The sequence below is a fragment of the Conger conger genome, chromosome 4 (assembly GCF_963514075.1).
Source record: "Conger conger chromosome 4, fConCon1.1, whole genome shotgun sequence".
NCBI classification, from domain to species: Eukaryota; Metazoa; Chordata; class Actinopteri; order Anguilliformes; family Congridae; genus Conger; species Conger conger.
Genome location: NC_083763.1, coordinates 22,640,510 through 22,666,101, shown reverse-complemented (window position 1 = coordinate 22,666,101; position 25,592 = coordinate 22,640,510). Strand labels below are relative to the sequence as shown.

Here is a 25,592-nt window from a genome sequence, read left to right as displayed (position 1 = left end):
CATAAGTCCCCTTGGAAGATGGGATCTGTCAAACAAATTGATGCTAATGCAGTTTAACTGAGAGGAGCTAATGTCTTTGTAATCCTGCATTTTTGAATGTTTTTTGTCTGCAGTGCTAACTATCCAATCACCAGACACCCTTTACCGTCCAGGTGTCGATCAGGAGCACTGGCCTGGGCCTGCACTTCCTCTTTGTACTTAGAGCAGACGGAGCAATGGCAGGAGCATTCTGAGGTACAGTCACACTCCGCCTAAAAACGGACAAAAGCTCATTGTTATAACCCTGTAGTAACACAGTTTTAAAATGCCACAACATAGTTACACTCTTCTATACTACAGCCCTGTTATAACAGAGTTACAGCACTCCAAGACACAATTACATTGCCTACAAGAGGACGAAAGCACAGTGCTGTAATACTGCACCCCGAGTGCTCTGCTTAACACACTGTCCCACGATTAGCATGTGCATCATGTAGCCTAGTGGCTAAAATGCACGACTGGGACCTGGAAGGTCGGTGGTTTAAGCCCCAGTGTAGCCGCCATAAGATCCGTGCAACTGTTGGGCCCTTGAGCAAGGCTCTTAACCCCACATTACTCTAATCTGCTGTAAGTGGCTCTAAATAAAAGTATCTGCAAAATAACAGTCATGTAAGGGAGTGAGAGTGAGGTGTCTTAACCCTCTCCTGTAGCACTAGCCCTGCTTCCACATGCAGTGCGTCTCACCTCCTTCCCGGCTGCAGGTCTCTGCTCTGTCATGCGGCGCACCAGGGTCAGGTAGAAGCCGGCGCCCAGGCAGTTCTTGAGGAAGAGCGGCGAGCCGCAGCAGTGCAGACGGCCTTTGGAGATAATGGCCACACGGTCACTGAGCAGGTCTGCCTCGTCCATGTGGTGGGTGGACAGGATGACCGTCCTTCCTGGGGAACGGGGGAAAAGATACCTTGAGCCATTCCTTTATTTACGGAAGAGTCTTCCCCTGTAGCAGACCTGGGTCAAATACGTAATTGTTTTGGATTCAAATACTTTTATACTCTTTACTGGACTTGTGAAGTGTATTGGAACCTATGAAAAGTGCTTTTTGCTCTCAAAAGTTGCAAACCTTCTAGGCCTCTTGGTTGGCTCAATTGCACCAGGCAAGAATATTCAAACACAGGAACATATTTCTGGGTACCCTTTTACCTGAGCGATATTTTAGCAGAAGGTCCCAGATTGAGCGTCTTGAATATGGATCGACTCCAGAGGTAGGCTCATCCAGGATAACCACTTTTGCACCGCCCACAAACGCCATGGCAACAGATAGCTTCCTCTGCATACCACCTGAATATTGGAAAATAACTTTAGCCCATGGACCATTATACTAGGGGCAATACACAGAGACAACATATTGCCAACAGCTATACATCTGATATAAGTAAACATGCAGAACAATCTAAAATGCGGCATCCATGATGCAGGACAGAGGTAGTGGCAAAGACTGTGTACATCTTCAGACAAGAGTACCTTTTCATTCCCTTACACTGTCAGTTACTCTGGATAAAACAGCCAGGTAAATGAATGTCATGTAGAGGCCTAAATGAATCCTCACTCCACAGCCACTTTCAAAATAGGCCATGAGGTATGAGTAAGGCCGTGGCAATCATTCCAGACAGGAAACGGACAGAGGGGCGAGCGACACGGACCAGAGAGGTTCTGCGCCTGGTCGTTCCTCTTGTGAGGGAGCCCCAGGTCTTTTAGCATGTTCTCCACCTCCTGCAGGGCCTCAGGGTAAGACCGGCCTTTCAAGAGGGAATAGAAGAGGATGTGTTCTGCTACAGTCATGCTGGAGAGAGACCGAGAGAGACAGCGACGCAGACGTCAGGACAGAGGTCGCCACGTTACACCGTGCGGAGAATCGGGAGGGAAGGGGGGACCTACTGGTGGAACAGGATGTTGTGCTGGGGACACATCCCCAGAGACTGGCGAATGGTGTCCATGTCCGTGCGGATGTCTTTCCCGTTAATGTAGGCCGTCCCTGACGTGGGAGGGAACAGGCCAATCAGGATAGACCTGGGACGAAGGTGGAACATGATACAGGCTAATATTAATTTACAAACCATTTTACTGCAGAGCACTGCAAAAAAAAAAAATCTAATTCAACAAGTATTTTATCATTTATTTTCTGCTAAATTTGACTCATTTCAAGATTTTACATTGGAATGAGAACATTTAGCTTGTCACAGTAACTTAAAGAAAATAGATCTTAAGTCTAATTACAAGATTAAAAATGCTTGTTAAGACAGACATTTTTTTTCAGTGAGTACACTACTGGGGGATAGCATGGGGCTGTGGCTTACAAGGTGGTGGTCTTTCCCGCCCCATTTTCACCGAGAAAAGATGTGATCTGCCCCTCGTAGAAGGTGAGGGTTAGGTGGTCCACTGCTGGAGCAGAGTTTCTGCTGAAGACCTTGACCAGGTCCTGCACGGACACACCCATGTTTAGGCCCGTAGGCTCCGCCTCAAAGAAGGGCTTCCCTGCAGGAAGAGTGCCAGGATCAGAGGTCAGAGTACACGACTGAATCATTCAGAAACCGGCGTGGGATTGACTACAACCACATTTTACCAGGCTACACAAACCACTATCATCATCCCTTTAAAAATTATCACCAAAAGATAATCACCTTAGACAAAAGATATTGGTACGTTTCTGATAAAACACAATGCCTTTCCAACACATGCAATATTGTTCTCTGTTGTTCACATGATAACTACGATGTAGAAATAACACTTCAAATTTAGGAACAATGCTTAAAAGATCAATACATCTTTGTAGAAATGAAACAGGGTAAACAGTTTAGCAGAGCTACATTATATCAGCAGAAAGGAATGCTTTTTAATCTCGACATAAAAATGCTCCATCACTTATTAACCAGCACACTGATTACATTTCAACCTGGCAGGCAATGCAGTCAAGGGCACGATGTTACCATGGCTACACAGGCAAAGGGGATGGGGTTGAGGGTAAAGGCAGTGTAGGTATGGGTGCGGTGAAGTAGCACCATTTTCATTTGGAAATCAAACACTTGTTACTGAAACACTGAAAATGCTTTGCTGGGCTGGGATAAGAAAAGCCTTTGCCTCAGGGGCTATATTTTCAAAGCGATGCCTAGAAATACTGCTTTCATAATGGGCTATATTAATTAATAATGGAGTCAAACATGACTTCTCTTTGTTCTCTTTTATTATGTGACAAAGCACATCCAGGTATTTGATATTTTAATGCAGATATTTGAGCCACTGTGACTCTTTCCAAGATGGAAGAAGTAATATGATAACTGGACCTTTTCCTGTGTGAACTATTCTACCCAGATGAAAAAAAACAGCTCAAGCTAGGTTTTGAAACAGTTGGTGGCTAGATGGCCAGTTCAGACCAGCTCCCAGCTCAACATGGTTTAGTTGGTTGACCAGTTCAGACCTGCTCCCAGCTTGACATGTTTTGACCAGCTCAAGCTATTGTTTTGAAACAGCTCAGACAAGCTACCAGCACTAGCTGGTTGACCACTTCATATCCAGCTAGATCAGCTTATGGCCAACTGACCAGCTCAATTTTCAAGCTGGTTAAACTGGCATACTTTTACTTTCCGTCCCTGCAGTCTACCTGTCTGCTCTGCCTCCTGAATCCTCCTAAGGTCTTCCTCCTGTTTCCTCTGCTGCTCCTCTCGCTCCATCTCCATCCTGCGCCGTTTGTCTTGGTGTTTGCAGAGCCTGGAGTCAGATCTGTGTCCAGCCGGAGACCTCCCGCTCCACTCCTCGTTCCCCAGCGTTTCAAGGCTTGGGACGTCTTGCATCTCACATTCCGACTCTGTGGGAGCTTTTAAAGAAACAGGAGCCGGTGAACATGGAAAGCCTTTCCTACCTAAAAGAGTGTCTGACATTCTACCTCTAGAGTGGTATTGAGGGACATATACAGATGAAACACTGACCTTCCTGTGAGGGCTCCAACCTAGCCCAGTATGAAGGCTGTAGCGGGAAATAAAATGGCCGACCGATTCCATACTGGCCTGTGCAGAACAGACAGAAGAAGGAGTGCTATAGAAATTTACATTTTAGAAGCAGAAGGACAGAGAGCAGTGGCATAGTTATGATAGTCTGGTGTATGTTCAGGCAAGAGAACAATTAATTTTTACAGTAATAATACCAAATTTACAGTATCAGATCCAAATCATCGAATCAAATTACTATTGAAAATATAATTTGCTATCAGTATCACTGATTGATTCATTGTCGATCACACACTATTCAAACAGGATCCTGAAGTGAGGTTTTCCTGTTCCTTTTAAAAATGTATATTAAATGTCTCCATGAATGAATCTCACCTGGAAAGACATTATCCAGGTACCAGGTCAGGACGGCGTAGAGAAAGATGTCGAGCACCATCATATGGACAGACATGATGAAGGAAAATTCATCCCCCTCTAGGGGGCTGGTTTGGATGTTGTCCCACTGCAGTCCCTGCCCCTGTTCTTCATACCGAGACAGGTACTCCGTCCCAAAACCAAAAGCAACGGGGGACAGCAAGCTCTGAAACAAAAGTAACATTAACATGCATAATGATACGAGTTGCAAAAATTCATACAAGAATGTAACAGTGAAAGCCTTATCATCCAGATAACACAAATAATGGAGCACATTTTGAAATATAAGGCAGATTTGCGTGTGGTTGGCAGCTTATATTTGTCATTGTGGAACAAATTGTACAACCTCAAACATTTCAGCTGCCAGGACATTGAAGTGGTCATATGGTGGTGCTAAAAATAGTAGACGTACAATGTAATCAGTAATGGGTCTGTTTTTAAACCACACTCTAAATGAGGCATCAGCAACTCATGGGCCAAGACCTGCTGGTTTTCCACCCTCCCTTGACCTGGAAGTCAGGTCTGGCCAATCAGCAGCACTAATTACCCGGGAGAAAAGAAAACCAGGACTGGATTTGGATTTGAGGGCCAGAGTTCATGACCCCTGCTCTAAATCCACTCTCAGTGTAAAGGGGCACCAATGTTGGTAAGGAGATGTTTCTGGGGACAGAGTAAGCCATGACATACCACCAAGATCTTTATGTCTTTGGTGATTCGATCCTGCCAGGCGAAACAGAGGATGTGTGGCAGATACAGGGTGAAGTATATGATCCCGCTGCAGGCGGCCGCCAGGTTGGCCTTGTTAAAGAACACACTCATCAGGAAGCACTGCATGATGGTCGCCACAGTGAACGTGAGGAGGAACAAGAAGAGGATGATGGGGTTGCTGTAGCTTAGCACTTTTCCTCCCTGAAAACCAACCACAACAGAATTGACATCATTCTATCTGGTACACTTTTTTTTGGACGAGTTTCAAATGATAATGGTAAAATATCAAAATAAGCAATGTTTTATCAACTGCCACATGATTTGTTTGAGTACTAGCTGAAGCCTTTGAACAATAATAGGAAGAACCTAATATGCCCCAAAATAATTCTTGCTCCAAATATCTAAGAAAAAATCACAATATTATGAAAGTCACAAAATGGCCACTAGGGGCCAGTCCTGCTCACTGCAACACGTGAGAGCGATAACTGGTTCAACAGCTGGACAGACTCAGCTTAGACCATGAGGCATGAAGTTGATGTAGCACCAGCCAGAGAGCAAAGGGCAGTGAAGGGGAGTGAGATTCCAGAGCTGGGCAGGGTCTAGGGGGCAGGACGGTGGGGGTAGCGTGGGGAGGCCCCTCTCACCATGACAATGGCGGTGAGCAGGGTCGTGCTGGCGCTCATCATCAGGAAGCTGTCGACAAACCAGGCGCTCCAGATGACGCCGTTGGTCACGCCCATGGCCTTCAGCGTCTCCTTCAGCCTCAGCTCCTTCTCCAGGACGATGCTCTTCACCGTCATGGACACCGAGGACACCCAGGCCAGCACGGTGAAGATGGGGAAGCAGCGGTTCAGTGTCAGCATGAACCTGCCGTGAGGGAGGGAAGGGGGGCACAGGAAGTGAGCCTTGAATGCAGTTCTCTCAGAGAGAGCATGTTTCATCCAACCCATCAGACACACCTACAGGTCACCTCTGCTGCATCATTAAAAGGCAGAAAAATTACCACCCTCAAACACTGGCTTTGTTTGCTTTCTTTAAGGAGGGTTACGGTAAATCAATAGTGAATCGAAATGAGGGTGAACATTCATTTTAACATGATCAACGTATTCGTGCATGAGCTTTTGTGAATCCAAAAATGTGTCCAAATGAATCCAAGAAATATATCTAGTCCACTCATTGCTCGTTTTTCAGAAGAGAAATTGTGATTGGTTCAAACAAGACAGCTCATAGTAGATCCAACCAGTAGATGTTCTCTCACAGGTCATCCACATAGCAGGGGTAAGGCATCTGCTGCAGGTAGACACCGAGCGGCCAGTCTCTGCCAGTGTGCACTTTAATGACGCCCTGCTCGATCATGTCCTGCAGGTAGGCAAAGCCCCCCCACACGTAGCGCAGGTCGTCAACGGGGTCCGCCCTCGGACCGGGGTCCCAGTACCTGTCCAGAATGGAGGACATTAGAGGACTGTAGATAGAGGGACGACCCTTATCGCCGCAAACAGTAGGTGGCTGGCCGAGGGAGAAGGTTTCTCATCACTCTTGTGGCATTATGACGTCTTGTCTTGTCTTGTGAACTGATACCTGTAATCTTACTCGGACACTGAAACTGGTTAAAATTACCTGCATAAGCCACTACGTCTGTAGTTAAATGTTTGTCACGTTTGAATTAGGATACAACTTTTATATCATGTCTAACTATGAATCGTTTACATGCAATTATTTCATAACCACCAGAAATTGTAACTAGTTAAATGTTCAGAGAGTGAGTGAGTGAGTGGACAACTAAGAGGGGCACTGTAAGTCTGAATACGCAGTTTACATTAGCCCTCTTCGTTTACATCCACCTGTACATTGTTAATTACCTACTAATGAGTGACATAAAAGACCATTCATCTCTCCTTTCATCTCTCTCTCTCTCTCTCTTTCCCTCTCTTCCGCTCTCTGTCTTCAGCCACACAATCCTATTATTCATTTCCCAGGAGGACTGAGACAGCCATCTTCATTGAAATTCTATTCACAACAGCAGCTGTTTGTTCTGTCGAGCTCCTGTCACTCTCTACAGCACTGAGAATAAGAAGTATCTGTATGAATCAGGAGCGGACTGTTTACACCCAGACACATGAATTAATGACCTGTTGTAATTACACTCTGGGAAAACCGATAACAAGGTTAGCTACGGTGCTAATTGTGCCACTCCCCCCCTCTCTCTGAAAGACACAAGGACAGAACGCCCTTGTGATTTCTTGCACAGGTGTTCGCCACTGGCCCAGCTGGACTAACCTGTCTTTGATCTTGTTGGTGCGCTCCACGGCGTCGATGTCCATCCGGATTTTGAACTTGACGTGGGCTGGCACCTCGCTGCTCTCGGGGGGCATGTCAAGGAAGACGAGCCCCGCCCAGAACTTGTTCTCCTCCAGCAGGTGCAGGGCCTGGTGGGTCATCTCATCCTCGTCAGAGCTGCTCACAAACTTGTCCAGGGTCACACACTGAGGGGGGAGGAGGATTGAGTGAATGCGGGAACCCCCTCCCTAACAGAGCCGGCTCTCACGGACACATGGGTCTGGATCGCACGGCGAGAGAATGACGGCCATTCTCTACAGGAGAGCCCTCCACCCACACAATGCCAATCCCACAGCTCACACTCACGCTCTCCTTCTCTCCGTGACACTTCAGTAGCGGCCTCCTAATGCACGTAAAGCCTGGCCCGACCGCATTCACCCATTCTCCAGCCCATTCACGTTACAGTACACCGCTGGAACCCGACCAGGCCTCAGCACAACGCTCCCAATGAACCGCGCCGCCACAACTTAATGAAGAATGGCGCTAAAAGGTGTCGCTTTGCTTCGAGTGACGGCGAAGCCCATGGCACGGCACTCTCTAGCTTGGCTTGAGGGCACTCCGGAAAACAAAACAACCTCACGGATTGAAATCGGCGGGCCACGCGAATAGAAAGCTAATCTGAAGAACAGGGCCCGGTCTGACAGCTATACCTAATTGGGCTCAATCAGCTGGGCGTATGTGTCACGCTGAAGTGCTGTTAGCGAGACGGGAGACAAAGACGCGGAGGGCTAAAGATGCACGTATAGACAGATAGGTTTCTGCTTTCTCCCGATCCAGGAATGGCAGGCCGCAGCCCCGGAGGCGAGAGAGGGTGACAGATGAATCGAGAGAACCGCAGAGTGATTTGCCCCTCTTACCCGCTGAGTCCCCTGCGACATTTCAATGAACCCCGTACACAAAAAACACTGAGGTAGGCTTCTCTTGCTCCCCACTATATCAACCACTCACAAAAGGGGTTTGAATGTCGCTGACAGCAGGCTGTTTTTTTTCTCCTTTTCACTGCTCTAGATTGAGTGGAATTTCTTTAGCAGCACTAAGTGGCATTTTGGAGGTCCTGACCACAATTTTACGGTCCTATCACTGGGACATTGGTGATAACCTTGAGGAGTTTTTGAAACTATTCTCATCTGGACTTTGTCTGGTGCAGGGATATTGTTATGCTAAGTGAATGGTCCAGTCCGAAGCGAAACATTTTGGAAAGTATTCTAACCAGCAATATAACAAATATGACAAATTGTTTTGTTGAAACTGAAAATAATGGCATTTATTTGCATTCGCACCATATTCTTTCACTTAAAATATCACCATTTAGAATAGGTAGGTGAAGAGAATCAGTCAAAAATTTAAGTTTAACATAGTTTTTAAAAATAACAATTGAGACATTGTTCTGAGATCACTGCAAGCAATATTTTAAGCAAAAACATTTTTCAACCACTCGAGTGAAGTTTATTTTGGCAGTATTCCAGTATTCCAGAGAGAAGTACTGTCTTTCAGTTTTCAGGTGCTGTTTTGATCAGTACCCACGCTAGCTTACCTGCCCATACCGGCTTAACGTGTCGAAGATTTGGTGTGCCATTGCAAAGATGTCCGTCCAGTCAAAGTTGGGCATGTTGTAGGAGCGATCAGCATGCGGGCCAGTGGACAGGAAGTTGAGGATATGTTGGGAGGAGAAGCCTGTATCCTCCAGGCTCTTATCAATGAAATCCATCACTATGGGGTTCCTGATGGCCTTCTAAAAGGGACACATTCCAGTGAAACAGAGAATATGACCTTTAACCTTGAGAACTGCGGTCAAGCTGTTTGTTGAGCTTGAATAACAAGTGCACCAAATAACTGATATACGTAGTATCTGCAACCATTGCCAGGTGATTCCTTTTCTCGTAATCTTCTCTTGTGTACAATTAAATAATGCAGTTGAATTTAGTTTAAAAAAAACAATGATATTGGATCACCTCAAGGCTAATATTCTAAAACACTCAGAAAATTGTACAGCGCTTTGGATAAAGGCGCTATATAAATGCCAACCAGAAAATGCTGTGAACACTATCGGAGACAAAGTAGTACATACATTCACTAGTGTATGGATGCAAATCAAAATAACTTGCAATTTAGTTGTAAAAGTAGTCAATGTGGATACAGATGCACAAAACCAGGATGTGGAAAAGAGTGAAGCATTTACATTTTTTGACAATGGTTGGAGATCTTGGCGTCATACATCAACACTGACTTGCAGACTTAATTTGATAAAGTCCAATGGAAAATGGTAATTTGGAAAGACCAGCACCTTGGACAATAGCATTAGTGTTCTTCCAGGCAGTGTTACAGTTAGAGGGACTAACTGTTCAATAATCATGTTCGACTGCCATTTTGGCTACAGCCCACAATCTTAAAGGTACAATAGGTAAGATTTTATGTTCAAACATTGTTACAAGACCATTGTAAATACCTTCATATCATTGAAAAAGGCTCACTGACATGTTGACTCACCCTCTGCCTGTTTTTATAGTCCTTAAATTCGGGTTTCAAAATATACAGTTGACGGTACCAAAACATTGCATAACTGTACAATAATTGAATGTCATTCTAATTGCTTCAACACGTTTAAAGAGGGAGGGATAAACAGTGTTGTGGTTTGAAGGTGTTTGTTGCTGCTATTCCTCTCTTGATCATTAGAAGTCTGAAATTACCTATTGTCACCAGATAGAAGTTATATCACAAATTATATTACATTACATCAATGGCATTTGGCAGATGCCCAAGGGCCCAATGGCTGTGAGGATCTTATTGTGGCAACACCGGGGACTGAATCACCAACCAACCCAGTCATACACCTTAACCACTACACTGCATGCCTTACTTTCTGAGTGAGGTAACAGGAACCAACTGTGTCATAACAGGAACCAAAGATTATCTCAATACAATGTTATGTCATAAGTTATGAATGGACATGACACGTCCTGACAGGTATCTTGGTGTCAAATTATCTCTAATTCCACAATAAAGTGACAGGTTAGTGTCACACCTACTGTATTTCTGAAGTGGAAGTACTGATTCAACAACGTTCACTGGAAACTTGCCTGTCTTTTCCAAGGCATTCATTTTAATTTGGTATACACAAAATGATGAACAAATAACAATTACTAAAAAAGTAACAATTAAGCCACAAATGAGATTTAATGACCAGCAAATTGAATTCTTGGGCGTTTATTAGAATAACTTGGTTAAGCATTATAGTCTTTTTGCGGATTTCCCCCTGATCATTTTTAACCTATCCTTTCGATGTCTATACATCTTTACATGTGGCTCTGCTTAGATATTTATAAATGTGTGCACATGGCTCGACTTTTGGGCTTGTGAGATCGAAGAGAAAATCTATCCACAGTGAACAAGATGGCTGCCTATTTGATCCGTTTGATCTTATGAGCCAACAATGGACACATACACACTACCTTCCTGCACTACATGTGGCCAAACAGAGGTCTTCCCCATAGTGCTTTGCTCAGAAAAGCATAACACACAGAGTTGGGCAATGATTAATGAAGTTTACATAATAACATGTAAAAGAAGCAGGACTACGGTAGCAGGTGAAAGAGAGTTTGTGGTGTGTGCTTTAAGAGGAGCTGTGCCTTACACGAATCATCTTCATCTGAATGCCGCTCTGGAAGAAAGACCAGAGCTGGCCGCTCACCTCCCCCCAGACCTTCAGCATGTTCCTCAGCCTGGCCAGCTCCTCCAGAGTGCTGTTGGCCTGATAGACACACAGGCATGACATGTGCACACACACATACACATGCACACAAGCACACACGCATACACACAAAACTTTTGTCCAAAATAAGAGGAGAGCTGCCCTGCCGTATTACCACCTGACAACACATATAGACTATCGCCTTCAGCTACTCTCTCTCTCTTTCTCTCTGTATCTTCATTCCCATCTACAACTCTGTCTCTATCTTTCTTCCCCCCCTTCTCTATCACTCTCAGAGAGTGGAGATGGGAAGATTAGGAGATAGAGAGATTAGTATATTGTGTCCTTCTGACAGGGAAAGCCTCGGCGATGCATGCCGGGCAGACCGCCTCAGGACAGCGCTACATAATCCCGCCATGTTTAGGTATCAGGGGCTATGTTTAACCCCTAGCCCTTCCTCCAAAGCAATTAAGACTGGGACCTGGGGGAAGCAGAAAAAACAAAACGCGCTGAAAAGCCAGATAAAGGAAACGCGTGTGTATAACCTTCTGCCTAAAGTGGCAGGGCCGCTTGCATAACAAAGTGTGTCCCTGTTCACGGATGAGGTAATGCGCAAGTGCGCTTCCAGCTGCACGGCTATCTCTCTGTATCGCCAAGGGCGCACAAATACCTCCTGAAAGCTGAGATAAGCTAAAATTATATCAATTTCAGGGTGAAAGCCATAAAAGTTGTATGGCTGCCAACTGATAGTTGTATTGCCAAGTGAGTGAATCATACAACAGGTCTACCGCTATATACCTGGATTAGACGCTTACTTAATACATCTTAATGAGCTGTGTGGGAAATGTTGATGTTAGGTTTAGGCCTTTTTGTTTGTCAGTTCCGCACGTATCTAAGTGCAGGGTGAGACGCTGCGTCGAGCCTGGCGTAAGTGCTGACAGACGGGGGTGCCAGGCGAAGCGCGCGTTCACTTACACTCTTCAATATCTGCCTCACGGCCGGGGTGTCTGGGGTGTACACGACCTTTCCCATCAGGAGGGGTTTGACGGAATTCCACACGATCCTGGTGAGGGGGTCCGACTCCAGGCTCTGCATCACCTCGTTGCAAAAGCGGGCTGCGGAAAACACGGAGGAGCAAGGGATGGCCAAAGGGGGAGTGAAAGTCTTCATTTTGTTTTTATCTTTCAAGAAACGGTTTGACGGATTCACCGCTTTGAACCCACTTCGCATTAATCGTAGGAGGTCACGTTTGGGGGTGACGTTTTTTTGAAACGAAGGCTGAAAGGGAAAAGCACGAGGGGTGCGGGCCCTGTGATGACTCACTGGCCGTCTTGTCGTAGGCGTAGCTCCTCTGGCCCTTGGTGCTGTTGATGCCCAGGAAGGCTTTGTAGTTGTTGTCCTCGTACCAGTTGTAGGAGGTCACCCTTGATCCGGAGCCGTCGGGGTACCCGCAGAAGAGGTCAGAGATGACACTTTGCAACTGGCTGAAGGAGAGGCTCTCTGTACTCTGCAAAATGGGGCTCAGGACCCGGAGGAGGGCCTTGAAGCTGCTCCTCTCTGCTAGCTGTAGAGGAGAGAGTTCAGGTAGGAAAGCACCAGCTTTACATCTCAGGGAGAATAGCTGAGGGTAGGGAACTGTTCTTGAGGTGGTGTGCAGCCATTGCACTTAACTGGAATTGCTTCTGTATGTTTGACTGTGTAAATGTACAATATAGACTCACTGAGGACTTTATTAGGTATTTATTAAACTTTATTTTAGGCTTATGGGCCTTCTGCTGCTGATGGCTGCACACTATCCACTTAAGAGGTTTTACGTGTTGTGTGTTCAGAGATGCTCTTCTGCATACCACTGTTGTAATGTGTGGTCATTTGCGTTACTGTCGCCTTCCTGTCACCTTTGACCAGTCTGGCCCTTCACCTCTGACCTCTCTCATTAACAAGGCGTTTTTGCCCACAGAACTGCTGCTCACTGGATGTTTTTAGTTTTTCCACCATTTTCTGCAAACCAACAATCATTCCACAGTCAAAGTCACTTAGATCACATTGCTCACTGAGTGTATAAACATAGGGGCAACATTAGCTAAGGAGGTAAGAGCAGTTGTCTGGCAGTTGGAGGGTTGATGGTTAGTCCCCCTGCATAATTAATGCATGAAATTATGATCCTTGATCTAGGGTCTACTAAATAGATAAATAAAAAGATTCCCATGAAAAGTACTCCCGCATAGACGATAATAAGCTCTGAAAAAAGAGCAGCGTGATAGTTTTGTGATAGTAAATGTTCCTGATAAAATGCAAACCTATCGGGATGTTTTACAAACCTGAAGGCTGTTTTATAAAAAAGTATTTATAGTGTTTTTTAAATTTAATTCCAAGCTGAAACGAGACCAATAAGAGAACCAAATATCCCCGCTAAACTTCAATGAACACAAACAAAGGCCCTGTTCATTAGAGCCATTTCCTCTGCCCATCTGTGAAAGACCCTGTCTCTGTTTACCCACAGCACAAGGGCCCCGAGGCAGATAAAGACAAGTCACTGTGACCAGTGCATTCACTGGACATCAGGGTGACACTATTATACTGTCTACACTCATTAACAGATTTCTACTGATGGGGGGGTTTTCTAGCAAACAGTTTGTTGTGCTGAAGTTCATTTTAGTTTTGTTTTTGTTGCAGCGACTGAACTCTGTAAGGCGCTTCAGTAAGAAGCAGAAAAACTCGCATATTTTGAACAAATAGTTCTGCCAGAGGGGTGAAATCACACCATGCGGGCCACCACATATTTTGACTGACGCCTGGGAAATGACTAACTGGAGTCAAGGCTTTGGTCAACCAGGCAATTCGTTGGAATTCAGCCCCACCCACTCCACAGGAAGTCCTCTGCACAGAACGTCCCTCGAGCAGAAGCCAGAGAGTTTCATCCAGGGGGGCCTACGCTGTGAGCCTGTTACAGCACTGGCCGCTATGACCCCCTCACCTGAAGTCACGTCAAACAGGGGGGTCTACATTACAGCTTAAATCACAGCAGATGGCCCCCACCCCCTCTCCCCTATCACTGAAATTATATCCCTACAGCCTGAGTTTACACAGGAGGAAGCAACCATTTCCTGGATGCTAAAAATACAGGGAACTTTTGCGGAAAAAAGCATTGTATGAATTTTGCTCTACGCTCTTTAGGGGTTTGTATTTGCATTCAATAAAATATTTTTTAAATATTGTTTATATTTTGAACTGTTCATTTAATATAGATAAGGTGAAGTTTGTTTAGAAATGACACCTCACCTGCAGATTCCTTTTACATTGTGCAAATAAATAAAAACTCAAAAGACTTGGGGGCAATACCTCTCTCAGTTTTCCAGACATGCCAGACAGTGCTCGGCTCCAGAAGGCGAGGTCGATGCCGGAGGAGTGGCTGTCCAACACCCGGGGCAGCTGGGAGAGGGATGGAAAAATATTATCACAAAAAGCATGACCATAAAACACAGTGAGATGGGGAGGACACAACACTCCCACCAAAACCACCCTTCAGAAACTTCAATTTATCCAGCCCTCACCACTGAGGTTTACCTGGAACTTTAACCTAGTATTTATCACAAACTCCCTCCCTCCCTCTCTTTTACAGTGATGTGGCAAATGTCTAATAAGATTGTGACATGCCACAAGGGGCCAGGAGAATTTTATTGTATGAGGGTTTTACAGTGTATTCAGACACATGCACTTGGCATGCTTCTTTCTTAATCAGTATAGTGTATCTCCAGGCAAAGTGGATATAAGTGGACCCGATCTGCAAGTTGGCACAATGCTTGCTGTGTACACCACTTCTAAGAACCCACGTGTCCGACGAGGGCTTTCCGACCGGCTCAAAATACAACGGGCAGAAGTTCAGGAAATGTTAAGCGGCAACTAACATAAACTCCAAAATAAGACATCCTTCCGCAGACATTCCCTCGTCTTTCCTCCTGAGGGCCGGCTCGTTTCGCACGAGAGGGAGGGGAAACTACAACCCTGCCATTTTGTCTGCTCCAGGCCTCCTGCCCTCTAACTGTGCAGAGCAGGGGGGAAGGAACTGCGAGCGCTGAGGTTGTTGACATCTTACACAGACAGAGTAGAGTTATTCTAAGAATCTCCCTTATGACTTCGCTTGACCAATAGGTGTTCTCTCTAATCTTATTATTAAAATACGCCAAGACTGCCACGGGGGATGGCCACCCTCCCCTTGTGACGTGCCGACATGGTGCATGATGAATGACTTCAACAGCAAAGTCCACCAAAGCGATCACAGCCCACAAACCACCGCGTCATTAGTGTAATCCCAGGGCGCACACACCCATTACACAAGCCAACGACAATATATTTCTCTTTTAAGAATACCCTACAGTGTATTTGAGTCTTTACTGTGTTTTGGTTTTGCACAATGCCAGGGAACAAACGTTCCTTGGAGAATAATATTTTTTTTGAATTGATAATTGTTTTTTGGTTATTGTTGGAAGAGAATCCCTGACTGAAGAAAAGCTTGCGTGTTGATTTCGTTTTGTACCTCGCAGGAGAGATAGCGGCCTTGTCCCTCCAGAGACAAAAGGAAAAAGTTCATAACTTTCTGCAAAACATTTAATCTCTTACTTACTTTCCCTATATTCTTAGCATGATTAAAGACAGCATTTATTTATTATGCACCTTAGTTATTATTATTCAATATAATTGGACCTTCCAGAACCTGCTGATTTCAAAGATAATTGACAGAAGTGTACCAGTATGTGTGCCTGTTTTCATATATAACAGCCCATTTCATTTGTTCTAATGTTTCCATTTTCATCTTTAATATTGTCTTATTCACCCATTTCTATTCATGTATGCTCCTCTACTGGACATTTACCACTTGAAAATGAAATGACACTTTTCTCCTGGTCAAATAAAAGACATGCAAAATATGTCTTCTATAACTTCAAGTACATCAACATAATATCTGTTCTTAACTTAAGAATAAAGCATTACTTTGCTCTGTTCATTTTAGTTATGGCTGAATTGTCTGAACCGTGTTCGTCTGAAATCCAGCACATTTCATCTTCACACTTTAGTTGATAGCAAACTTAAGGATGAATGTTGATTGAATCCAGTTGATTTGTCACACAGGCCACCATCATGACCGGTTCACCAGTGGTCACGTTCAATCAGAAATAGTTTTGCTACGGTTTCCAGGTTGAGCGATATATTTCATCTCAATGTGCGACATGTGCAAAGGCTTTAAGGTATCGTTGCTCCCGTTTGGTGAGTGTGTTGGGGGTGTAGTCCAAATCAATAATGACGTAGGCCTATGCTATAAAGCACACAGAATGTACCAAATGGCCTTTCAGAGGCCACACTGTAGGAATAAATCGTACCTACTTCAGTCAGTCCGGCCATGGTTTGCAACAGGATGTTCAATGCGCCACCATTTCCATTCAAATTAACATTTTGATACATTTTGTCAGGGTTGAACGTGACCCAGGCCTGATGCTGGGTGACCTTTGCGCCTGGAGCAGACCTGGGTATAATACGCAATTGACTTGGAGTCAAATATTTTTTTGAGCTCGACTGATCTTGCCCGAAGAAACTGAGCCAACCAAGAGGACCAGAAGGCGGTGTCTGCAATTTCATAGGTTCTAATGCACCAGACAAACTCAGTAAACCATACAAAAGTATTTGAATCCAAAATAATTCTGTATTTACAGAACATTACATATATTACAGGCGTTTGGTGTCTGGCCTGGAGAGCAGGAGAGCAGGACACTGACCATGCGGAAGAGCTTGAAGAAGTCCACGTTGACGTAGAGCTCGTCCTCGATGCTCTGCAGGCTCTGGGGAGAGAGGGAGCAGACAGCGTTGCGCACGGCGTACAGCCCCTGCGGGCTGGGGAAGAGGAGGAAGCGCTGGAGCAGGAGCGGGCTGCAGGCGATGTCCTTCAGACGCAGGTCCGGCACTCCGTACGCAAACTGGGGGAGCGGGAGGGAGAAGGTCATACACAGGTCACGCTCATATTTCAGCCCCGGCACTGCTAGGAATGTCTGTCTTAACAAGCATTTTAGAAGTGTGATGTGACTTAAGATATTTTTTTTTTATCTCAAGTATAAAATATTAGCCTGTTTTAAGTTACTTGTCAAGCAGACAAGTGACATTTTTTATTCCATTGGCAAATCTTGAAATGAGTCAAAACTGAGCTCATTGCTCATTTTTGTATTATACAGAATATAGATTTTAAATCTCAATATGAGTACTAAAATACTTGTTGAGATTGACTTCTTTTTTGTTTTTGTTGAGGTTCAAACTGAATTTGGTGAATTGAGTAAAGCAACTGCACTATCCACATTCAGTATTATTCAGTTAGGATAAGACTTGATTAATCAATATTTCACTTTGTCACTGAAATGGTCTTATATGCTGAAGCAGTAAAAATGCCCAACTCTAAATCATACAGAGGAGTTACCTATCAAAACCTCAACTTTAAGGCTATCTGATCACCAGTCTCCAGTTATACAACTCCCAAATCTGCCCTAACCCTGCTAAGCAAGTTCGGGGGTGCCAGACATATATGTTTAATGTAAGTATGGTGTAGACGATTTAAGAGAACGATTAACATTCTGTACACGGTGCTCCCTTAGACAGGAATGCTACTCTCAACTCCCACAAAGTGCAAATAATCATTCCAGACAATTTGCTTGATGAATGCACAACCGTATGATTAAACAGAAGCCCTGCCATTTCAAGGATAGAGAGAGCTTATAAATAATTCTGCGTCATGTATCAGGAAATGTATTATATTACAGCAAGTTATATAAATAGAAGCAGGATAATAATGTTAGGAAAATGATTTGTGTGCTCAAATTCCCAGAACACTGCCAAGAAAGCAAGTGATGAAACCAAGATAACCACTTTAAATATTGCCGATAACTGATTGACCTTTACCAGCCTTTTACCTGGGGTTTGGAAATACAAATCAGTTTATCAAATCAAAAAATATTAGTTACTAAAATGTATATTTATAGTGGGTCAATAGACAAGCTTTCCCAGAGAGAACTTGAAAAAACTGAGCCAACAAACAGTACAGAACATCCAGCCAGCCCACTGTCACAGTCTGAACTTGAGAAGTCTTTTTGAAACAACAGAGAGCTGATGGTAGAAGGGATGTACGAACTAAATATCCTGTGAATACATGTTCCCGGTGCGCTTGGACTGGCATTTCTGAAAGGACACACTGTACATATCTCACAGCTTCCTTTCCTAAATAGTGCACAACCACTCCCAAAGGCATTCGATTGTCATTAATAAAGAAGAAGCCCACATGTTAGACACCAGAAACTTCTCTATGAACAATAACTAGGCAGTGGCAAGCGAGATCACCTGACACACTGTTTGCTGGAACTGTTGAGGCCTGTGGTATGACTGGCCCCTTTAAAAGGCAAGTCTCATCACGACTAAAAATCTCGCACAATTTCACATATTACACAAGCTATGGGCTCTGCAGTTAAAACAGGGGAGGGGTTCAGGGTGTAATTAACGTTTGGGCTCTACACACTGTGAATTCCAGTCAAGCCTTAGTCACCTCCAGGAAAAGACCTGCCCCAACGACCTGCTGAGTCTAAAATCCGGCTGAATTCCTAACCCCAATGCATGTTTAAAAAAAAAAAATGTCGAAAGGAAGTAGGTGTATGGGGCCTACAGCTGCCCAAGCAATTTTGACACAGCAACCACATTCCAGAGCATGGACTCCAGTTTGATATACCATTTTGTGCTGAAGGTATATTACTGACCCGTATATATCTGTGCAATGATTTGCAGGTGTATTTGTTATCATATGTCACTTAGCATATTTATTGGGTGTGAAAGCATAATTGAGTAAGTGTGTTTGAAGGCATGTCTATATGGCTATGTGTGTGTGTGTGTGAGTGTGTGTGTGTGTCTGACAAACAAGCAGAGGTCCCCTGATAGCAGAATCACCAGAATATTTTTCCTGATTAGTTGCTAAGGAATTATCCAGCCGGCATATTCTCTTCAGACGGCCGTGGTAGTGAATTAGCTAGTCCTGAGAAAGGCCAAGCCAGTGAAAGGTTCGCATTTTTGGATGCATTTACATATGAAAGCTGGTCAAGAACCATTCAAATACTGATGTCATTCCAAGGTTTTTACTTTTCTCTTTCTCCCCCCCCTTTGTTTAGTGGCCAGTGGGTTCTGCATGCTTTCACTTCCCACACATTGTGCTGTTTACCGGTGGACGGAACGTAGCCCGGGGATCAAAGCGCTACACTACGGTGCGATTCGTATCCACAGCCCTATTCATACACACACACAAAAACAAAAGGACTCACAGCCCAAATTAAAAGTGTCTGACGGTGGGTGGGGGGGTGTAATGATATGGTGGTGAGGCATTCCAGTGAGCAAGAGTATCATTTATGTCCAACCAGAAGGCACCAGGGATTACAGACACTGAAAAACTGGCGTGGAAGATGCAAAAACGTACTACGCCGTGAAATACACCCACACACACTCATTTTACAGACTTCAGTGGTCAAAAGTCAAGAGTTTCAGTTATGTTGCCTCTAAGCATGATAAAGCAAAATGTGGTGTCAAGACTGACTGAGGATGCCCATATTTAAACTACAACCCTGCTGTAAAATCCAGCTATTCCAGCTTGACCAGTTTGAAAATTGAGCTGGTCATAAATTGGTCAACCAGCTACCAGCTAGTTCAAAACATAGCTTGAGCTGGCCAAGCTTGTAGCTGGTCTGAACTGGTCAACCAGCTAAACCATGTCGAGCTGGGAGATGGTATGAACTGGTCAACCAGCTACCAGCTGTTTCAAAACCTAGCTTGAGCTGTTTTTTCAGCAGGGAACTGTGTTGACTGGAACACAAAATCCACAATAATCCACAATCAAAACTGGCTTCCTGTTGCAGTCAGGGAGGTTGTGAAGATTCGTACCTGCTCAGGGCGCACTTTGACATTCACCAGCTGGTGTACCACGGAGTCCGTCAAGCCCACCTCACCCAGCAGGTACGCAGAGAGGGTCTCGTTATCCTTCAGTATGTCCTCTATCTTCAGACCGCGACCTGGCCAGACCGATACAGCACAAAAACGTGCACACAGATCAGTGGCTTTGCACATTTTATGTACAAGTACCATAACCTATGAAAACTTTGTGCTGCTAAAAAAAAATACAGAAAAGTATTAGCCTAGCCTGCCATTTTCCAGGACATTTAGTCAATTTGTGGTCTCATTTTCCAGGTGTTTTTAATGACTAGAAAACTAGTCTATACATTTCCAGGTTTTCCAGGATGAGTGGGCTAGCTGTGCTCTCAGGAGGGGTTAAGAGTGATGGAGCCAAATGCCTCCATTAACCATGGCCTTCCACCATCAGGGTCCTCTTTGCATGGCTGATATCTGCTCAAATTAACCATGGCTTTCAACCATCAGGGTCCTGCTTGCATGGCTGGTATCTAACAGGCCGGTGCCTGTCTCCTAAGAGCACAGAGGGGCAGGGAGGGTCAGTGAACTTTGCCAACAAAAGAAGCTCTGCCATAGAAAAAGGAACATGACCTTTCCTCTGGCTCTCTGTTCCAGGACCCGGGTAAGGAACTCGGCATTGTCTCCACTTCCATCTAATACACTACACATGGAGCTGTAACCTCTGCACTGTGTCTTATGCATTCCAGCCTGATAAAGTGAGAATCCTTTCACTGCAATACCAACGTAGTGTAGGAGTGGTGAGGAAAATTGGTTATAATCAATCAGATTCTGTATGGTGTTATGCGACACTACTCAGCACAGCACACCTGCTGGACTTGGGACAAGCTGTGGGAGAGCTGTTTTGTATCGCAGATGGTGCATTGCAGTTTTGGCTTTGGACAATGCACACAAGCTGGACTGCTTTAAAAAAATATCCATGCGTATAACATATCTAGCCTGAATTCGTTCAACAATTTGTCCTCAAACTTGTGTGATAGAACTGTCACTAAAAGCATAGTTTTTGAAACCTGAAAACCAACATAACTGATGTATATGAATTATAAATTGACTTCCATATTTCATTATTTGTGAGTCAATATTACATACAAACACCTGAAACAGTGATGAAAAACGGTGACAGTCATTCTCACCAGCAATCTGGGAGGGGTTGGTCCAAAGGGTGTTCATAAAGGTTCCCATCACCATCAGTTCTCGCCACAGACGGCCCACCTGCTGAGACTCTGGGGTACTGAAGAGCACCTCCTGGGCCTCCGTGTAGAAGCGAGCCAATCTGGAACACACAGACATAGACAGATACATAGAGACGCAGAGGAACAACACACACAGGGCATTACTTACAGCTGCCCCGCCCTGACACTATCCCATAAGCACCGTCTGTGAGCAGAGTCAGAGCACAGGGGCATCCATGCTGTTACCCTCTCCTCTGTCGCACATATCCTGTCATGGGCTATACCTCACTCCTGGTCCTAGAGAGGTGAAATTCACATCTACATGGTAGGCTACGATCCTTGTGAGACCTGCAATGGGCGGGGGTCGGCGGCTCACATGGAGTTGTTGTAGTTGGAGACGAGGCCAGGGGACTCTCCGCGAGTGGGGTATCGGAAGCAGGGGTTGTTGACATTGCAGAAAATCCCCTGGATCCAAGGCAGTGTTCCAGCAGAGGGCATTGCTTTGTTGGGGAAATGGCCTGTGAAGTGGATAGGGTGGACAGTGTTTTCAATGTGACAATTAGCAGACACCTAAACCTTCCAGGAGAATAGAAATGTACATAATAAAAGTGTATTTTATGACAAAACCATTTGTAGTGAAAACATTTTCAAATATATATTTTATTTAATTTTAATAAAATGTTCCTTATGTTGTGAGAAATACTGAATAGTATTTTTTATGTAATGTCCTCATTTGTGGTCTCAGGATGTTAAGAATTCCAAAATTTCACATGATAAGCATACACCACATCAGCTACAAACAGGCTAAGTTACAGTGATATACACTCACAGAGCACAGAGCACCACTGTACTAATACTGGCCTCCCTTTGCTCTCAAAACAGCCTCAATTCTTCGTGGCATGGATTCCACAAAATGTTGAAAACATTCCTTTAAGATTCTGTTCCATGTTGACATGATTGCATCACGCAATTTCTACAGATTTGTCATCTGCACATTTATTCTGCGAATTTCCCATTCTACCACATCCCAAAGGTGTTTTATTGGATTCAGATCCGATTACTGAGGAGGCCACTGAAGAACATTGGTTCAATGTTCTTCAGTGGCCTGCTCAGTCATCGGAGCTGAATCCAATAAAACATTGTCATGTTTATGAAACCAGTTTGAAATGTTTTTTTTGCCTAGTGACATGGTGCATTATCATGCTGGAAGTAGTCATTAGAAGATGGGTATATCGTGGCCATGAAGGAATGCACATGGTCAGCAACAATACACAAATAGGCTGTGGCATTCAAGCAATGATTGATTGGTATTAATGGGTCCACAGTGTGCCAAGAAAACATTCCCCACACCATTACACCACCGCCACCAGCCTGGGTTGTTGACACAAGGCAGGTTGGGTCCACGGATTCATGATTTGGCGCCAAATTTTGACCCTACCATCTGTATGCCTCAGCAGAAATTGAGATTAGTCTGACTAGGTGTAAGGATAATTTTTTTAATAAACTCAAGTATAGCTATCGTTGTTTTTACTGGGATCTGTTTTACAATGCTCACCTGTGAAATGTTAAAGGGCATTTTTCCCTAACACTAGGCTACGATTTTCCAGTCTTCAACTGTCCCGTTTTGGTGAGCCTGTGCCCACTGCAACCTCTGCTTTCTGTTCTTGGTTGACAGAAGTGGAACTCAACGTGGTCATCTGCTGTTGTAGCCCATACGCCTCAAGATTTGACTTCTCTCAGTATCACTGAGATAAAAATTTTACCCACTCTGATGGTTAATGTAAGCATTAACTGAAGCTGAAATTGTAGGTTATGACAACAAGACAATTTTGAAGCATGTGTAACTGCCCAAACTTAAATCCATATTGTGAATAAGGTGGTGTGTGTACTCACACTGATGTTGACGGTAGAGTGGATTCGCTTTCCTCAGCCAAACCAGGCCAATGAAAAGCATGACAGGCCACATCATTTCAACAAAGAACCGAATCTGCAGAGAGAAACAAGAGTTATCCACCAAGGCAGTGACATCACAGAACCACTTTAGCATAATCTCCCATTAGAATTTCCAGGTTAAAAGCCATAATCACAATGAAACCGCGCTGCCATTTAAACCAGCAAAGCTGGTAGATTACCAACAATGTCAATTATTCCTTTAAATAATTTAAACAATACATTACTGTATGGTGGAACATCAGAGCCAAACTCATTTACGTTAAAAAAAAGCCATTGGGTTCAAAGATTTAAAATAATAGTGAAAGCGATTATGATGGGTGGGCATGGAGGCATGACAAATTCTCAGTACCCAAAATAAACTTGCGGACAGAAGTTTACAGTGGACCATAACATGGAAGGAGAGCATCTGTGCTTCTCTCTGGCCCTGCACTAGTGTATGAGCCCCAGCTGAACTTCAAAAGGACTCCGCACAGATGATTGAAGGAAACCAGCAATGGATGGCTGAACTTCCACAATGCGGCTCGCTCTGGGGCCAATGCGCTCACCGCCACTCATCTGAACTTGTTCAGCCTCGCCACAAGAGACAGGGGCATTGTGGGTAAACATTTCCATGTCCTTGAGGTCCTTGTCTGGAGGGTGTCCTTTGTGTGCACCCTGACCCTCACTAAAAAGCTCAGTCAACTCGATAAACTTGTGTTCTGAATCCCCCCCCACACAACTAAATACCATTGAAAGGTTTTACCTTCTGTCTCTTGCGAATTGTCCAGTTTTTCCACAGCAAAAGCCTGATCTGTGTGCCCACACCCATGGCTCCTCGTAGCCCCCCGTCCCCCCACAGGGGTTACCAACAGGTTAAAATCCTTGAAACACACAGACAGCGCAATGTCACAGGAAACAGGGAGTCCCATAGTCAGAGCTATCATTGTAATGATGATATTTTGAAAAAATAAAAAATCTCATGAGCTGAGGTAAATTTTGGAAACATCGCCGTGAAAAAGTATTTGCCCCTTCCTGATTTCCTATTTCTATTATTGTCACATAGAATGGTTTCAGATATGTACGCAAAATTAGACACAAAACACATTTTAAAATTATTTCATTTATTCAATGAAAAAAGTTATCAAACACCCATATAAGCCACATGAGAAAGTAGCTACCCCCTTAGTTACTCAATTAAACAATTAAGTGAATTAAACACAGCCAGGCTTGATTGCAGCCAGCCCTGTTGAATCTAAACCTCACCCATATTGAACCCATATAGTAGCCACAAAGTTTCTATGAGCACAATATGTCACGATCAAAGGAAATTCCAGAAGAGATGAGAAAAAAAGTTGTTGAAATATCTCGGTCTGGAAAGGGTTACAAATGTAGTCCTAAGGCTCTAGGACTCCACCAAACCAGAGTGAGAGCCATTATCTCCAAATGGAGAACACTTGGAACAGTGGTGAGTCATCCAGGAAGTCACAAAGGTTTCCAGAAGAACATCCAAAGAACTGTCGGCCTCTACTCTCAGCTAAGGTCAGTGTGCATGGCTCCACAATAACAAAGAAACTGGGCTAAAATATAAATTATAAAATATAATTCATGAGTGAGCAGCAAGGCCAAAACCACTGTGAACCAAGAGAAACATCAAAGCTCATCTCACACTTGCAAAAAACCTGGATGATCCTCAGACCTTTTTGGAAAATGTTTGATGGACCGATGAGTAAAAAGTGGATTTTCTTTTTTTTTCTCATTATGTCTGGCATGCAGATGCTTTGCTGCCTTGGGAACCGGATGACTTGCCATTAATGAAACAACCATGAATTCTGCTCTGTACCAGAAAATTCTTAAGGAGAATGTCTGGTCATCTGTCCATGGCCTGAAGCATACTAAAGCAAGTCCACATTTGAATGGCTGAAAAGAAACAAAATTAAGGCTTTTGTAGTGGCCCAGTTGAAGTCCTGACTTGAACCCAATAGAGATGCTGTGGCATGACCTGAAATGAGCCGTTCATGTGTCTGAATTCAATTAGCTCTGCATAGAAGAGTGGGCTACAATTCCTCCACAGCGATGTAAAGGACTGCTATTAAATTTGGTGGTGCAACCAGTTAAGTTTAAGGGAGCACTTACTTTTTCATGTGGGAGATATGGGTGTTTGATAACTTTTCATTAAATAAATGAAAGAATTAGAAAAATTGTTTACTCCGGTTCCCTTTTGTCTAATATTACATTTTGTTAAAATATATGAAAACATTCAGTATGACACACATTCAATCAGGAAGTGTGCAAATACTTTTTTACAACACTGTACAACATCTTCCACAGAAGTCTGAAACAACCCTTCTTTTAATTATGCCATTTTAATCGGGCAAC

At 44.1% G+C, this 25,592-nt stretch overlaps 1 protein-coding gene across 3 annotated transcripts in view; it reads right to left on the bottom strand.

Annotated features, from left to right (window-relative positions):
• LOC133126931 (retinal-specific phospholipid-transporting ATPase ABCA4-like) overlaps positions 1-25,592 on the bottom strand; it is a 44,404-nt gene that overhangs the window by 17,389 nt on the left and 1,423 nt on the right. For all 3 annotated transcript variants that reach the window (XM_061239442.1, XM_061239441.1, XM_061239443.1), the window contains exons 2-25: positions 23,980-24,097; positions 23,178-23,271; positions 21,661-21,802; positions 21,246-21,385; positions 20,071-20,198; positions 16,890-17,087; positions 14,461-14,550; positions 12,445-12,685; positions 12,097-12,236; positions 11,065-11,181; positions 8,968-9,165; positions 7,374-7,579; positions 6,355-6,531; positions 5,741-5,963; positions 5,076-5,297; positions 4,350-4,554; positions 3,957-4,034; positions 3,632-3,844; positions 2,331-2,508; positions 1,912-2,043; positions 1,677-1,816; positions 1,177-1,314; positions 724-914; positions 146-251 (exon numbers count right to left, since the gene is read on the bottom strand). In XM_061239442.1, the coding sequence (XP_061095426.1) occupies positions 146-251; positions 724-914; positions 1,177-1,314; positions 1,677-1,816; positions 1,912-2,043; positions 2,331-2,508; positions 3,632-3,844; positions 3,957-4,034; positions 4,350-4,554; positions 5,076-5,297; positions 5,741-5,963; positions 6,355-6,531; positions 7,374-7,579; positions 8,968-9,165; positions 11,065-11,181; positions 12,097-12,236; positions 12,445-12,685; positions 14,461-14,550; positions 16,890-17,087; positions 20,071-20,198; positions 21,246-21,385; positions 21,661-21,802; positions 23,178-23,271; positions 23,980-24,045 (3,763 nt within the window). In that variant the 5' untranslated portion in view covers positions 24,046-24,097. The remainder of the gene's footprint in view (positions 1-145; positions 252-723; positions 915-1,176; positions 1,315-1,676; positions 1,817-1,911; positions 2,044-2,330; positions 2,509-3,631; positions 3,845-3,956; positions 4,035-4,349; positions 4,555-5,075; positions 5,298-5,740; positions 5,964-6,354; positions 6,532-7,373; positions 7,580-8,967; positions 9,166-11,064; positions 11,182-12,096; positions 12,237-12,444; positions 12,686-14,460; positions 14,551-16,889; positions 17,088-20,070; positions 20,199-21,245; positions 21,386-21,660; positions 21,803-23,177; positions 23,272-23,979; positions 24,098-25,592) is intronic.